Source organism: Lissotriton vulgaris, chromosome 3_2 (assembly GCF_964263255.1).
Source record: "Lissotriton vulgaris chromosome 3_2, aLisVul1.2, whole genome shotgun sequence".
Taxonomy (NCBI): domain Eukaryota; kingdom Metazoa; phylum Chordata; class Amphibia; order Caudata; family Salamandridae; genus Lissotriton; species Lissotriton vulgaris.
The window spans coordinates 12,677,351-12,691,831 of record NC_141690.1 but is presented as its reverse complement, the minus strand read 5'-3'; the positions used below and the strand labels follow the sequence as shown (position 1 = coordinate 12,691,831).

Here is a 14,481-nt window from a genome sequence, read left to right as displayed (position 1 = left end):
TCACACCTCGGACCTTGCTTCCTTCGGCTGGGCTCTGGTCGGGATCCTCCGCACTCCTCACCGCCTCGTCTGGGCACTGATCGCAGTCTTCGTCACCTCCGTGTGTCAGAGGGGGATGCAGGAAATCCTGCCAGTACACGTGTTGTCCGTCTAACTGATGGCAGGGGACACGGATTGCAACGCACCTTCCGGCGCGTGAGGTGGGGGAGGGGTCCCTGTTCGGGCGTTTTCCCATTTCTGGCCGTGCCTATTTCACTGATTTTTCAACTGGGCCGCCTTGTAATAGCTGAGTAGGTCGGGTATCCCTAGTCCTCCCTGCTCGGGCCGCCTGTATCCTAAGGCCTTGCTCATTCGAGTTCTCGCCCCTGCCCATATTTATTTATTTATTTTTTATTTAGGAAGTTTTCTATAGCGCTGTCAAGAACCAGAGGTAGAACTGGTTGATGTCTCGCTGCAGTGAGGCAATCTCCCCAGGGGGAGGCAGCGCCCGTAAAGTCTGAAACAGGAAGAGTGCTTAGGGCAATAGCGACATTTTGACCTCTGCTATCCTGCCTAGCAGGGAGAGCTGAAGTTTGCTCCTGTGCCCAAATCTTGTTTCGCCCGCCTTGCTAGCTTAGAGTAGTTCAATTGAACCGTTTGACGCATTATCGCCACTAGGTCCAGTCCTAAATAAGTTATGGAGTCCACTATATGGATGCCGGACAGGTGATCATTCAGCGAGTGGGGTGGTGACGAAGCTGGATTTAGGTTTAAGATGAGCGATTTACCCACATTGTCATGAAAGCCTGACACTATGCCAAAGGTGTCCAGTCCAGCTAAAAAAGCTGGAAGCGAGACCCTCGGTTCCGTCAGTGCCACTATCACATCTTCCGTGTAAAGGCTGATCGTATGTGGTTCTCCCTTGAATGGAACCCCCTTAATAGTGGGATTATCCCTGACCCGCTGCGCGAAGGGTTGATATACAAGGCGAAGAGCAAGGGGGACAGGGGGCATCCCTGCTGGGTTCCCCTCTGGATCGCGAACGGTCGCGAAGATGTGCCATTCACTCTAATGGAAGCTGTGGGGCTGTTGTAGCAGCATCTACCCACTCCCGGAATTCCTCCCCCATTCCAAATTTAGTCAGCGTTTGAGCAAGAAACCGCCAGTCGACCCGGTCAAATGCTTTTTCAGCGTCCACCGTCAGCAGAAGGGCGGCCATTTGCGTTTGGTAGGCTTTGTCTATGAGATTGAGTATCCTCTTGGTGTTGTTCCCACATTGGCGAGATTGGATAAACCCGGCTTGGTCCGGCTCAATTAAGTTAAGCGGGTGGCTAGGATTCCTGTGAATATCTTGAAGGCTACATTAAGTAGCGAGATTGGGCGGTATGAACCACATTGCAGCCTGTTCTTACTGGGCTTTGGCAGGACCACGTTGGTCGCCCCTAGCATCGTGTTTGGGTTCTCCCTTCCAAAGGAGTTGAACAACCGTACCATGAGTGGAGCCAGCATGTGACAGAATGTTTTATAGTACAGGGCGGGGAAACCGTCTGGTCCGGGAGACTTTAGCAACTTGATGTGCGAGATCGCCGTGATTACTTCCTCAATTCGGATGGTGCATCACAAGGCGCTCCCTGATCTGGGGTGAGCGTGGACATGGTCATCGATTGAAGGTAGTCTAGGGAGGCTTGATAAGACAAAATGGCTCACCTTTTAACAGGGTTGTTGAGCCTTTAACGTTAAGTGTTAGAATCTTCACTTCTTTAGTGACCATGATCCCTGGTGACAGTAAACGCTAGTGGATCCCCTAGGACGTGCGGTCCTCCCATATGGGGTAACTCTCTCCCCCCAACGTGTGGAAAGTGAGTGTGCAGAAGATAATGCCTTGTACATCCAGGAACTTTTGCATAGCATAGAATGTAAACCGGACCCCCTCCCTCCTTAACCCCAACATGTTAATTTCCCCTCCCCCTCCCTAACCCCAACAGAACTAACCCATTCTAACCCCCCCCCCAATGTTCAGAGCCTGCTGGAGTTGGACGTGCGCATCTGGAAAAACAGGTTAACAGGGACATGACGTGACTCCGAGGGCATCTGACCCCACCCATCCACACCCAGACCCCACACCCGCCCCCATCAGCAGAATAATCGGAGTCAGGCCATCACCATTCAAGAACCATTGTTTGATGCTGTGTCTTTGAGTACCATCGAATGAGGCTTTTTGGACCATGTTGCGGCTGGATGCTTAGAGTTACGGACATGTGCTCAGCTTGAATACGCTAGCCCGCTGAGTTATGTGGTTTGGCCCATTGCGACATTAAACACGTCTTTTTCATCGCCTTAAGAACAGATTAATGAGACTCTAAGTCCGTGTATAGTGACTTTTGTGATAAGACGGATCTTATACTGCAACGTCGGGAGACGAGTTCCCCGTATCAGCATGCAGAACTGATATGATGTATCTGGATTAAAGTATAACCGAAGTAAGCCGTTCCTGTTCATAGACAGAGAAGCTTTACTAAATCGACCAGAAGAATAGATTCCAAGATTACTTATGAATTGCTACTTTGATTCGGATTTTAAGATTTTAATGGGATGGTAATATGCTTTCCTGAAGAAGGTGATGATATTTGTGTGGCTCACCGAAACGCGTCAAGATACTTAAAGGAAAAACACATGACACTTTGAGAGATAACAGTTCTTTGACGCTAAGCTTGACTATGCTCATCATTTCCTGTGTTTCCTTTTTTACCAATAGGAATTCAACTTTTCCTTATATTTCTGTCCCGTTCTAACTTGTTTTTATGATTATATTGTGTTCTGTTTTTTATTAAATGTATTTACTTGATCTGGACCATATTGGTCATTTTTAATGTTTGCCTTGTGTAATAAATTTGTGACATACATTATTTGTATTTTACCTTTTTGCATGGCCCTTTTGTAATTGCTGCATATATACCTAGTGATGTGTGGAGTGTAAGTTGTATGGGTATTTTTACTCAAATCTATATGCCCAAGGGGACTTCTAGTTGATGACATTTGTCTTCTGGTACCCACTCCCTTTGGTGTTTTGGGTCCATCTCTTTTATTAGAGAGAGTGTTTGAGTACCGACTCCAGCGCTGCCCTCCTCTCCTGCATCTGGAAAAACAGGTTAACAGGGACATGACGTGACTCAGAGGGCATCTCATCCCCCCACCCACACCCAGACCCCACACCCGCCCCCATCAGCAGAATAATCGGAGTCAGGCCCGCACCATTCAAGAACCATTGTTTGATGCTGTGTCTTTGATTACCGACTCCAGCGCTGCCCTCCTCTCCTGTGCCATCGCTTTGGGCCGGGCCCTTGAGAGGACCCCGACGAACGTCTCGAGCCAACTCTCTGCCATCATGGATTCGAGGTAGGCTTGTCCTCCTGGCTGTGCAACGCCAGACCCAATAACTTGCGAGCCTCCTGGATCGATCGTATCTGCTGCAGCCTGCCCTCCCACTTAAAGATGATACAAAAGGGATGTCCCCATGAATATGCCACACCCTTGTCCCGCAGGTGGAAGGTCACGTCTCTGAAATCTCGCCTTTTCTGTAATGTTATGGCAGCCAGGTCCTGATTCAACGCTACAGAGTGCCCCTATGTTGGAGTGACTGCTTCGCTCGGGCTGCTCGGAAAATTCGCTCTTTTAGGGGGTAGTCTGACAGGAAGGCAAGAATGTCAGGCGGCGGGGCCGGGGCCCTCCTCCGCAGACCAACCCTGTGGGTTCTATCAATACGGATGTCCACCCCCTCCGCCTCCCCCAGAATCACCCGAAACAGCATCTGCAGGTAGGAGACCATGTCGGACCCTTCTGCATCTGATGAAACCCCCCTTATCCGAATGTTGTTCCACCTTGAGCGGTTTTCGAGGTCCTCCGCGTGGGACTGAAGATCGATTTGTTGATCCCTCAAGCGGGCGCCAGCCGAGACAACTGGCCGAAGCCTCGCGAGAGCCACAGGCTCTCGGCAGCTGTGCGCGGCCTCTGGGCCCAGGGTCCCTCAGGCGCACACCTTGTAGGCTCCCAACAATGCCAGTCGATTGTCTAGCTGAGGGCACGGGTTGCGTAGAAGTCGAACGGCAGTAGTACGGGCCCTCGTCCGTGCTGTGCCTCCCGGCCCACCAGGCCTCACCTCGCTGCTCCCTCTCGAGGCCCGGCCGAAATCCGCCAAGCGTGGATGCTGCCTGGTTCGTCTCGTCCGCCGCTTCACCTGCGCCAGGAGGGAGCAGTAAGCCACTGTCCGCCTCTTCAATGCTTGCTGCGAGTCCAGTGAATGCCTCACTGCACCGCACCGGCAGCTTACTCGCAGTGGGGCCCGACCTCGAGACCCACAACTCAGTCTCTCAGCCGCGCCGACCACCAGGTGAGTCGCCGTCAAGCCTCCAGCCCCAAATACAGTCTAAGGAGTTGCGTTGTGGGCTGGAGGTTATTTGCGCTTAAATCCGCCCCAGAGAGGACTGCGTAGCTCCGATGGGGATAGATTCAGGCACCCGGGAGCGGGGAGACGAAGAGGAACACTTCTTACCCGCTCGCCATCTTGGCCACGCCCCCCACCAGTCCTGTAATTTTAGACATTTATTTTCAGAATTTGGTTATCTTTATAAGATTGGACAAATTTAGAATTTGGCTTAGAGTTTGTAGAAGTGTGTGATAATAAAACTAGATTGGAAATCAACACATGCTCAATAGATATTATGTATTTGATGACTGAACCCAGTCTTCTGGTTTACTCATCAAATGTAGTGGGAAAGCCAAGATACTGGGAACAAGTAGCAATTATAGTTTTGGTTCTTCAGCTTCACCAAACTGTCTTATCTTGTGCAGAAATGAAGCAAGTTGTATAAACGTTTTCATGGCCGCAAGCAGTCCAAATAGCTGTGTACATCTGCAGAAATGTTTTTTGCTATTTACTAAACCCATTTTAGGAATCCGTAATATTTTAACGGCTTTCAACATGGGCTTGGACTCCATATCAATTCAGTACTTGGAAGGGCATATGAGGAGTGTCCCCTTCAAAAGCCCAATTGATATGAGTTCACCCCTGTTTATTTTAAGAAAAATGGGCCGATTTAAAAATAAAATAAAGCTATCAGAGACATTGGTGGTCTGCTGACCCTTGCAGATCATTAGCTCTGTGATTGTGTCCTATCGAATCGAGAAGCTATTTGCGACCTACCTCATGAATATTAATGACTCATTCAGATTTGGAATTTGTACATAGTTTGTGACCACACAGGTAGGAAAAACACTGGTCGCAAATTGAGACTGCTTTATGCGATGCAATAGTACACCTGACTCTTTGTTATCCCAAGGCCTTTGCTCCTTTATCTTTTGATGATAAGCTTGAGACAGACTCACTACCAAATTTGAGTAGCAAGGAAAGCACAGTTTTAAAATGAGCCATGTTTAGAATGTTATTTCTTATGGCTAAAAGAGAACTAATGGCAGGTACTGACTATCTGGTACACCACGGTCCTTGGATCATGAATCACCATGTGTAGGAAGGTGCCCTTCCTGCATGGTAGTCCCCTAACGTTTTGCCAGCTACATGATGCAATTTGACTGAGTGTGTCCTGTATCCCTGCCAAACAGGTTCCCAGTGTGTGTGTTCTTTCCCTAACCCGCACCATTGTTTCCGCAATTGGCACAGATCTGCCCTACCTACAAGCCCCTTGTAAGGGGTACCTATGGTACCAGGGCCATGGTGGCCAAGGAAAGGCCACTGAGGGCTGCAGCATTATTCCACCCCCAGAGACCTCTCACCACAAACAGGCACCACTGTCATTATAGTCTGTGTGTTGTGGTGCAGCTAAAAGTGAAGGCTCAACATGGCACACATCATTGTGTGCCATGCCTGCCCAGCACTGCATGAGGCCAAGGTAAGTCACCCCTAAGGCAGGGTGCCCTATACCTCATGTGAGGTCCTTTCTGCACGAGCAGACAGATCCCTATAAGTATTATAAGTACCCAGTAAAGCCATCTTGAGTATATGTTCTAGAAACTGGTCATTCGAGTTTCCTAGCACCATAAGGGCTTTACTCAATCCTGTATAAATAATACATTTGCACTGACTCCAGTGTCAGATTTATTATTCCCTGCACTCAGAGGTCCCTTCTAGAGGGGACCCCTGAACCAAACCAACTGCTGGTGGGTTCCTGACTGGTGAACACCAGCCTGCCACAACAAGACCCCTGGAGTTGGAGCCTTCACTCCCTAGGCCCAGAAACAAAGCCTTTCCTGGGTGGAGGTGTTCACCCTCCCAGATCAGGCTGGACCATTTGTGGCAGGGGAGCTTCAAAGGCCTTGCCGTCTTTGCTACACAACCCCCAGCCTCCCCTGCTATCAGGAGCTGACCCTCTTCCTGTCTCACCCCTTTTCGGCAGGAAGACAGGCGGGAAAAATCAGAACAGCTGTATTGCTCCCTTATTATTAGTTTTAGACATGTCTCATTTACACTGCATTAATTGCAGGCCTATCACTATCCTTCGACACTAGCTTAGGATGTTTCTTTCTGTCCTTATTACAAAGATGTCTTGTTCACGCATTCACCCTTAATTTCAGAAAAGTGTCTGTTCCTATTTGTTCCAAGCATGCCTATACATCTTCCCTTTCCTATACATCTGTGTACATCTTTTCTTCACTGCTTTGCATATCTTCCTCTTTATCAGTTTCAGGGGCGTCTTTGCCCATTCAACATTACCTGCTGTGATATCGCTGTGACCTTGAGCTGGAAGTACGGTTCTTCTATTCCCCTTACGTTTCCATTATGCATTTTTCTCCCTGACTGTCATAGGTTGTCTCTCTTATTCCTAGTGGCATACATTTCTGTAACCAGTCAACTAACCTTCAATTTGTTTGGGGTATCTCACTTTCTTGCCACTCATTGCAGGAATGTAGTGCTTCATTAGTTACACATTGCTTCTCTGAGATGTCTCATCTTCCCTATTGTTCCATTAATAGCAGGTATGTTTCTACCCCTTAGCCATTAGTATACTAGGATACAAGAGTGATGATGGAATTCTCAAATTAATCTCAGCCACTGATAATTACTTGGGCTGCATTACAAATGTATTGTTCATTTGTCCATAATGCTGCCTCAGATTAGACCCAGCCATATGCAAATCATCCTTGGTCGTGCTTAAGAAGGAACAGTCCAGCCTGAACTGTCAGGCCAGGTCTTCTCTGAAGCAGAACACAAACCGAAGTTCGGTTTTGGCCTATTTGTGTCTCTTTAGTCATGCACATCCTCGTTGCAGTGCCACAGTATGCACAAGGCCCATGACTGGGCATACCTGTCACACTTGTAGCATTGCACTAAAGTAAACAAAAAAGTGATGGGTGGAATGCTTAAATTAATCTGAGCTACTGGTTATTACCTGTGGGCGCATCCCAGTCTATCATTTTTTACCCACCATGTTACCTTAAATTAGGCCCAGCCCTATGCAAATCATCCTTGATCCTGCTCCAAAAGGAACAGTCCATCCGGAAATGCCAAGCTAAATACAGGAACGCAAGCAACCTTTCAGTCGAGGCGGCTTGGTTTCAGTGGCACAGTGAGCACGAAACTCGCGTCTGAAGAGGTCAAATTAGGCCTAAACAGGTCTTGGGTTACTTATGTTCCATTTCAAAGAGTATCTGGCTTGGCAGTTAAAGCTGGACTATTCCTATTGCCGCAGTACTCCGGCTGAATTGCATGTGGTGGGGTCTGATTTGAGGTGTCATGGTGGGCAAAAAAAAAAATTATGGAATGAAATGCTACCCCGACTAATTACCAGTGACTGAGATTAATTAAGTATTTCCTTATGGCTTTTTTGTATTTTTGAAAAAAGCGATAATGGCTCTCCTCCTTATTACTCCTGTGACTGTCCGAGCGCCTACCAAGTTTTAGTTTTAAACTGGAAGGTGGACTGAATGTATGTGCAGTGATAAAGCTATGCCAATAGAATATACAGATTGCAAGCTTTAGAAGAGCTAAGGAGCTGCCAACGTCACTGGTATAAGTAAAAGGGCTAACCTGTAGATGAGACAGAAACACCGCTATATATTAGTGAAAGGAGGCTACTACTGTCAAGGTGTAGGGACTGAAAGAAAGAAGGTGATTTCAAATAATAACTTGACTAATCACAGTTCAGCCTATGCCCGATAGAACAAACAGCAGGGAATAGGAGGTGGAGTTTAGTTTATGAGGCAGGCTTTCAGTCTGTGCAGTTTGGGTCGCCTTTCATATATTACATCCCATGGGGATAGATGTACAGAAGAAAGGACCCTTATCCAGTCCGTTGTGCTAGCCCTGGGCATAGCCGAAGATGTGCCTTGTGTTTTCAAGTTTTTTTTAATTCAAGTTTTTCATATTAATGTAGCATTGGTTTCACGAGTCACAGTTTAGATAGCTTTATTTGCCCCTAATGTAACCCTTGGTTTTGGTACTGAGGAGCATGCTCAAGTTGCTTTGCAAAAAGTGTTTGTAACTACCCAAATGGTATACATGTCCCCAGGCTTACCAGTTAAGAGTTTATAATGAGGAAGTCAACAATATTATATAGCAACTGTTGAAATACTCGATTCATTCCACATGAATTCATTGTAATTTTTTTGAATTGCAAAAATCTTTCTTCACTATTATTTACTTAGAAAATAGGCCTATTATATCTCTTAAAAGGATTAATAAAAAGTGATATGATTCATAAGACTTTCTTTTTTCAGAGATCTGATGTCTTTCTTGCTTTGGTCGAAAGCTGGGGCTTTGCTGGCCGTTGGAACATCTAGGGGCAGCTTGCTGATTTATAACCTTCAAACATCTCGCAAAGTTCCGGTGCTTGGTAAGGGATAGCAGTCTCCCCTCCATATGTATCTTTTCATTCAGCGCTTTCAAGGCATGAAAATTATATGTATGAGGATACAGTTTATCAAATGCTTGTATATAGGATGCAGATGACTGAAATTCAAATTCAAATTCAAATAACTTTATTCGATTGTAAACATTACAATCATAAAAATACATATCATCAACAAACAATTAAAAACAGTCCGGATAATTCATTTGACAAGTAAGGGATCCAATACACAGTATAAGGTAAAAAAGAGAAAGCAGCGGGCAAAATGAGCATAAGCATTATTAAAAGTACATTAAAAACATAAATAATTTCATTATAAAAATTAAAAGTGCCTAAGGCATTAGCAGCATAATTATCCATCCATACTTTTCCTGAAGGTGATGGCTGATTTTAAAAAGTTACAGACAAATAAAGTGCAATCACAATGCAGCAATTGGAGATAGTAAAGTGCAGGTTTGATTTGTGCGAAGTTCAGTTTTTTGAGGCACGGTTTAAGATATAGTTTCCGTGGTAAAGTGTAATAAGGGCAAATGAATAAAAAGTGTGCCAGGTCTTGCGGAGACTTCCCGTCGCAGCCGCAAGCTGGCAACACCTCACCCCGATGAGCCCCGCTTGGAACCGCCAGTAAGAGATGGAATAGGTCAAAGCGGAACCTTGTTAATAAAACACGTTCATAGCCAGTCATATGCGATGACAAATAAGGTTCCATTTGTGGACAGGTTTTGAGAAGTAGGTGTTTCCTAACGCTGTCCTTCTGTAGCTCAACCTCTTCTCTGTCTGAGCATCTTAGTATTAACAAAGCATTTTTAACAAAGATAACACCGGGTTTCGTGATCAAGTTGGGAGCAAAAAACAAATCAGACCGGCCAATTGCCGTCAGACAGTCCTTTATATACTTCAACCACGGAACTTTAAACCTCCCATCAAGTGTTAGGGCTTCTTTTAATAAAGCTTGGGTGAGAGGTATATCTTTGTTGAGCCAACAATTCAACCAGCACAGTACCGGGTTCACTGCTATTCTGTCACTTAAATAGGGGACAGCCAACTCCTCATGTACCGAAAAATTCCCAGTGCCCCTTGGTAGCCTCAGTATCTTTTTCAGAACATTATTTTCTGTAACCTCTAGGTCCTTTATCTTGCAGTAGCCCCAAAGCTCGCTTCCATAGCAGGCGACAGCAACACTTTTTGCCTGGTATAGTTTGAGCAGGGCGGCCGTTGGACAATTTCCATTTTTTTTCGCAAAGCCAAGAATGGCCGCATTAACACGTGTTGCCTCACCCTTCTTTTTGGTGACTGCGGGACCCCAGGATAATTTGTGATCTAAGAGGACTCCAAGGTATGAAAAGGTATTGGTGGTAGGGATTTTCTCCTCATTTATGCAGAAAGAGTTAGTTTTCCGTGTGCCCTGTCCTGTTTTCATAACATAGGACTTAGAATTGTTAATACTTAGGCCACGGGACTCCATGAACTTAAAGAAGGAATTTAGTAGTTTCTGAAGGCCATTTGCTGTTCTAGAAATGAGTACAGCATCATCTGCATAAAGCAGCACAGGAACCCCTTTGCGCTCTACAAAGGGGTAGTCTGCTTCAGTCTTTAGAAGAAATTCCTCCAATTCGTTGATATACAAATTGAAGAGGAATGGAGCCAGGATGCACCCCTGTCGTACACCCCGATTTATTCTAAATTCACCCGTTACTTTTAGGTCTTGGGTGTAACGAACGTTGGCTCTTGTATCCGAGTGCAGATCGGCCAAAAAGTTGACAAGGTTCCTCTCTACGCCCATTTTTATCAGAGTAGCCCATAGTATGCCTCTGTCCACGCAGTCAAAAGCGGACGATAAGTCCATAAATGCCATATAGACAGTTCCTTGTTTGGACAGGGTATATTTACTTAAAGGTTCAGACACTGTGTAATTGTCGAATGACCGGGTCTGAATCCGTATTGTATAGGTGATAAAATATTGTTTTCTTTAGCCCATAAAGATAGCCTGTTTAGAATTATTCCACCTACCACTTTAGCTACTGAATTTATTAAAGATATCGGCCTGTAACATAATGGGCTACTACGGTCGCCCTTTTTAAAAACAGGGACTATAGTCGATTACCCCCACGCATTTGGGAACCCCGAAATCACTGCTGCGTTCACTACCGCAGTGAGGACGGGAGCCCAGAAGGATATACTGGACTTAAAAAGGTCCGGTGGTAAACCATCCGGGCCCGGGGCCTTATTACTAGTTAGTCCCTGGATACCCCTTTCAACCTCATTAACTGAAAAGCACAAAAAATTTATTTACGGATGGAGTTAAAAAGACATTTTCTGCCCGTTGCTCATTACTCTTAAAAATTTAACTAAAGTGGGTCACCCACTCCTCCTCTGAGATGTTAGTACCAAGGGCTGTATCATTAGGGATATCAAACAAAGGTTTGTTGATAATTTGCCAAAACTTACTACTGTTCCCCAGCACTGAAGGGTCAAGGAAGGACTCTATGGTGTTGGCCTTGATTTCTTTTTTCCTAACGGCTAATGCCTTCTTATAGATCGAACGAAGATTTCTTATTTGATCATAATCTCTAGGTTTGATTTTGAAAGCATTCTTCAAATCTCTACTTGCCTTTGAGCAGTTATGGTCAAACCATTTAGAGTTATTTTCGCTTTGTCCTTTGGTTGGTGCCGTTAGCATAGGACCAATTGTTGAAACTATCGCCTCAAACCCAGACAAGATGTTCTCAGGGGGTGAGTAGGAAGATGTACAAATTAACAGTTCCTCCTCACATGCCTTATTTATTTTAGTGTATAAAATATCTTGGTTTACCATTGTCCATTTTATGCGGCGTCTGCCATTTATACAGCTCATCGTTCCCCGATCATTGCGGGGCATTCGTTGTTTAAGTAAAGTCTCACCCAGTTTAATAGTTAGGGGATTATGATCACTGTGAACACTCAAAAGAATAGTGAAATTCGAGACCCAAATTGCAAGATCTGTGGAGACTAATATATAGTCTATAAGGGATCCCTGACCAGGTCCTTTAAAGGTTGAGACATCAAAGACCTTTGTTTCAGGAACCATGGACATGGCTACAATTAAATTGTTTTCATTCACTAGATCGTTTAAGTTCTTACCTCCCCTAGTATGGGCAAAATGGAAACCTTCTACATTATTACATCCCAAAGAACCCATTGGGGTGGAGCCTGGATTGCCACATGGGTGTACATTAAAATCACCTACAATCAACAACTTCCGTGACACGGTGCATACAGTTTTTCTCAACATCTCTGTTAAGGACACAATATTACAATCACCATTACCATTATTAGCATTGTAAAAATTAATCGGGTCAAAACACTTTTGCCACTCTTTAGTTCAAGCATCTGAATGTTCCGATTGGCATTATAACAGTTGCTTATTTTACAACACAGACCTAAGTTAATGAAGATGGCCAAGCCCCCCTTTGCTCTGCCCCTAGTTGATGCAGCTGCTGGTATGACAAAGCTTTGAAAACCCTCAATATGGACATTTTTATCCTCCATCCATGTCTCTTGAAGGCATATAATTGTGTATTTTTTGATAGGTATTAACCAGGCGGGATCACATAATTTATCGGCCAAGCCGGCTATGTTCCAAGAGACTAAGCTCATACTACAATCACCAGGTACTGTTTCTATGACAGTTTCTCTGATAATTGGAGCTATCATTGGGTTGGTTATATCCGTGTGTATAGCCCCCAAGTTCACAGTGCTGGCCAGGTCTGGTTCTAAGTTGGCCAAGGGGGGGTTATGGGCTTCAGGCAAAACAGGAGATTTGTTGTTATTGGATGGAAGGTCCATGATTGGCAATGGCTTACTGGGATTGTCTAGCTTTGTCATCAAAGGGGGGCTACTATGGCTTGGTTGTATGTCTCTCCTTGTACGTGATTAGGTTCTGCGAAATCGTCTGGCGTTAATGTAGATGGGCCAGCCTGTAGTCAGTCAACCCCCTCCAGGTCACTCTGGTTATAAAAGGCGTCAAACCTATTAGTGATAGGTACATTGTAGTAGGTCTTTGGATCTATAAATTGGGGGTGTTCTTGATGATAATACGTCCCCTGAGCAACCTCCCAGTTCTCTGGATAGGTACCTTCATATCTAACCTCTCTGGGTTCCCAGGATGTGTTCCTTCTTTGCTGACGCTGTTCCCCTGCAATATAGTGGCCTTGGTTTCTAGATGTTATCCCACTGTAATATTGATTAAAGTTATCTGGGGCTCTCACATGCTCAGCGGTGGAAAAATAATGCACTGATGTTAGAGGATGGTTATTCGGGGGGTAAAAATAACTCAGATCCATAGTGCGGATCAGACTGCTAATAGAGCTGTCCTTCCAGTCCGTTATAAACTTTGCCGTGCGGCCGTCCTTAAAGTTAACTACAACACAATCGCCCTCGGTGGACTTAAATCTATTTCCCACCCAATCCACTCTTCTAACATTTGTTATTTTACCGCTGATGTATGGGGGAATCGGTCTGTGAACAGTTAGCCAATGGCTTACTTTGTTTTTCAGTTCTCCATAGCTTTCTGTTTTACCTGTATCAAGTTGTGGTACCCCAATCATTACTATGGTGTGCCGATGAGAGTCAGGTGGGAGGTGAATGTGGGTGGCTTTTTTTGGTTTTATTGTTGTGGGTATTTGATTAGGGCGTGTATCAGGAGCAGCGTTTTGTGTAGTTGTTGGCCTTTGTGGCTCAGTTTGACCTCCGCAAGGCTCAGAGGATGTACCTTCCGCGGCCCATTCACTCTCATCAGTGTCAGGAATATGGCTCTCAGGTGAGGAAACCAGGGATTGTGCTGTATCTGTGTTGTTATTGGCTTGTGTCAGTGGTTTTAAAGTGTTTTGCACTGATGTGTTTACGGGTAGAGAAGGTGTCAAAACAGAACTGCTACTTGAGGCAATGGTATTGGTTTGTGTCTTCAGAGTCTTTGTTTGTTTAAGATTACTTTTAAGTGGTATGGAGCTTTCTTTTGGTTTTGGCACGGAAAGGACCTTTAGAATACTTGAGGTGTCCTTTCTTTGTTGTTTTTCAAATTTCGCAAAGGTTTGCTCTATGCAGGTGATTTTATCACACAAAGGTTGCAATAAGGATTTAATCAATTCTTCCAGATCAGTTGATGTTATGTTATCCACTGCACTAACTTTTTCAGTCTGGCACATTTGCACTGAGTAAGTCTTGGTATGATCTGCCTGTATATCATTTAGTGTACTAGTATTCTTAGTGGCAAGTATAGAGGTAGGGTTTTGTGTGGCATTAGATGCTTTAGCCAACCTAAAGTTTAACCAAACATCCTTAGCCGATGGCTTATGAAGACCTAATGGTCTATAAATTTTCCTTACTATTGATTTGGTTTTTGGATGTTTCTTTTGTTGGCGCTTTCTCTTGTTGGGGGATAGTGTTTTGTCAACAGTTATTACATTTACATTTGGTGAGCTTTCAACACAAGTACCCCCTTGCGAGTTTGGAGTAGATATTCCGGGTTGAGGTGAACAAACAATGCCCCCCAAGTTGGAAACAAGCAAAGGGCTTTGTTCTAAACTATTTACAATTATAGGAGATGACAGTAGAACGGTTTTCTTACTGCTTTTTTGACCACTTGGCAACCCTGTAAAAGACTGCA

General features: G+C 44.9%; 1 protein-coding gene across 1 annotated transcript in view; it reads left to right on the top strand.

Moving 5' to 3' along the window:
• The window catches only part of WDR19 (WD repeat domain 19), a 637,672-nt gene that overhangs the window by 63,185 nt on the left and 560,006 nt on the right, over positions 1–14,481 (top strand). The window contains exon 5 of the mRNA XM_086963976.1: positions 8,707–8,822. Within this exon, the coding sequence (XP_086820102.1) occupies positions 8,707–8,822 (116 nt within the window). The remainder of the gene's footprint in view (positions 1–8,706; positions 8,823–14,481) is intronic.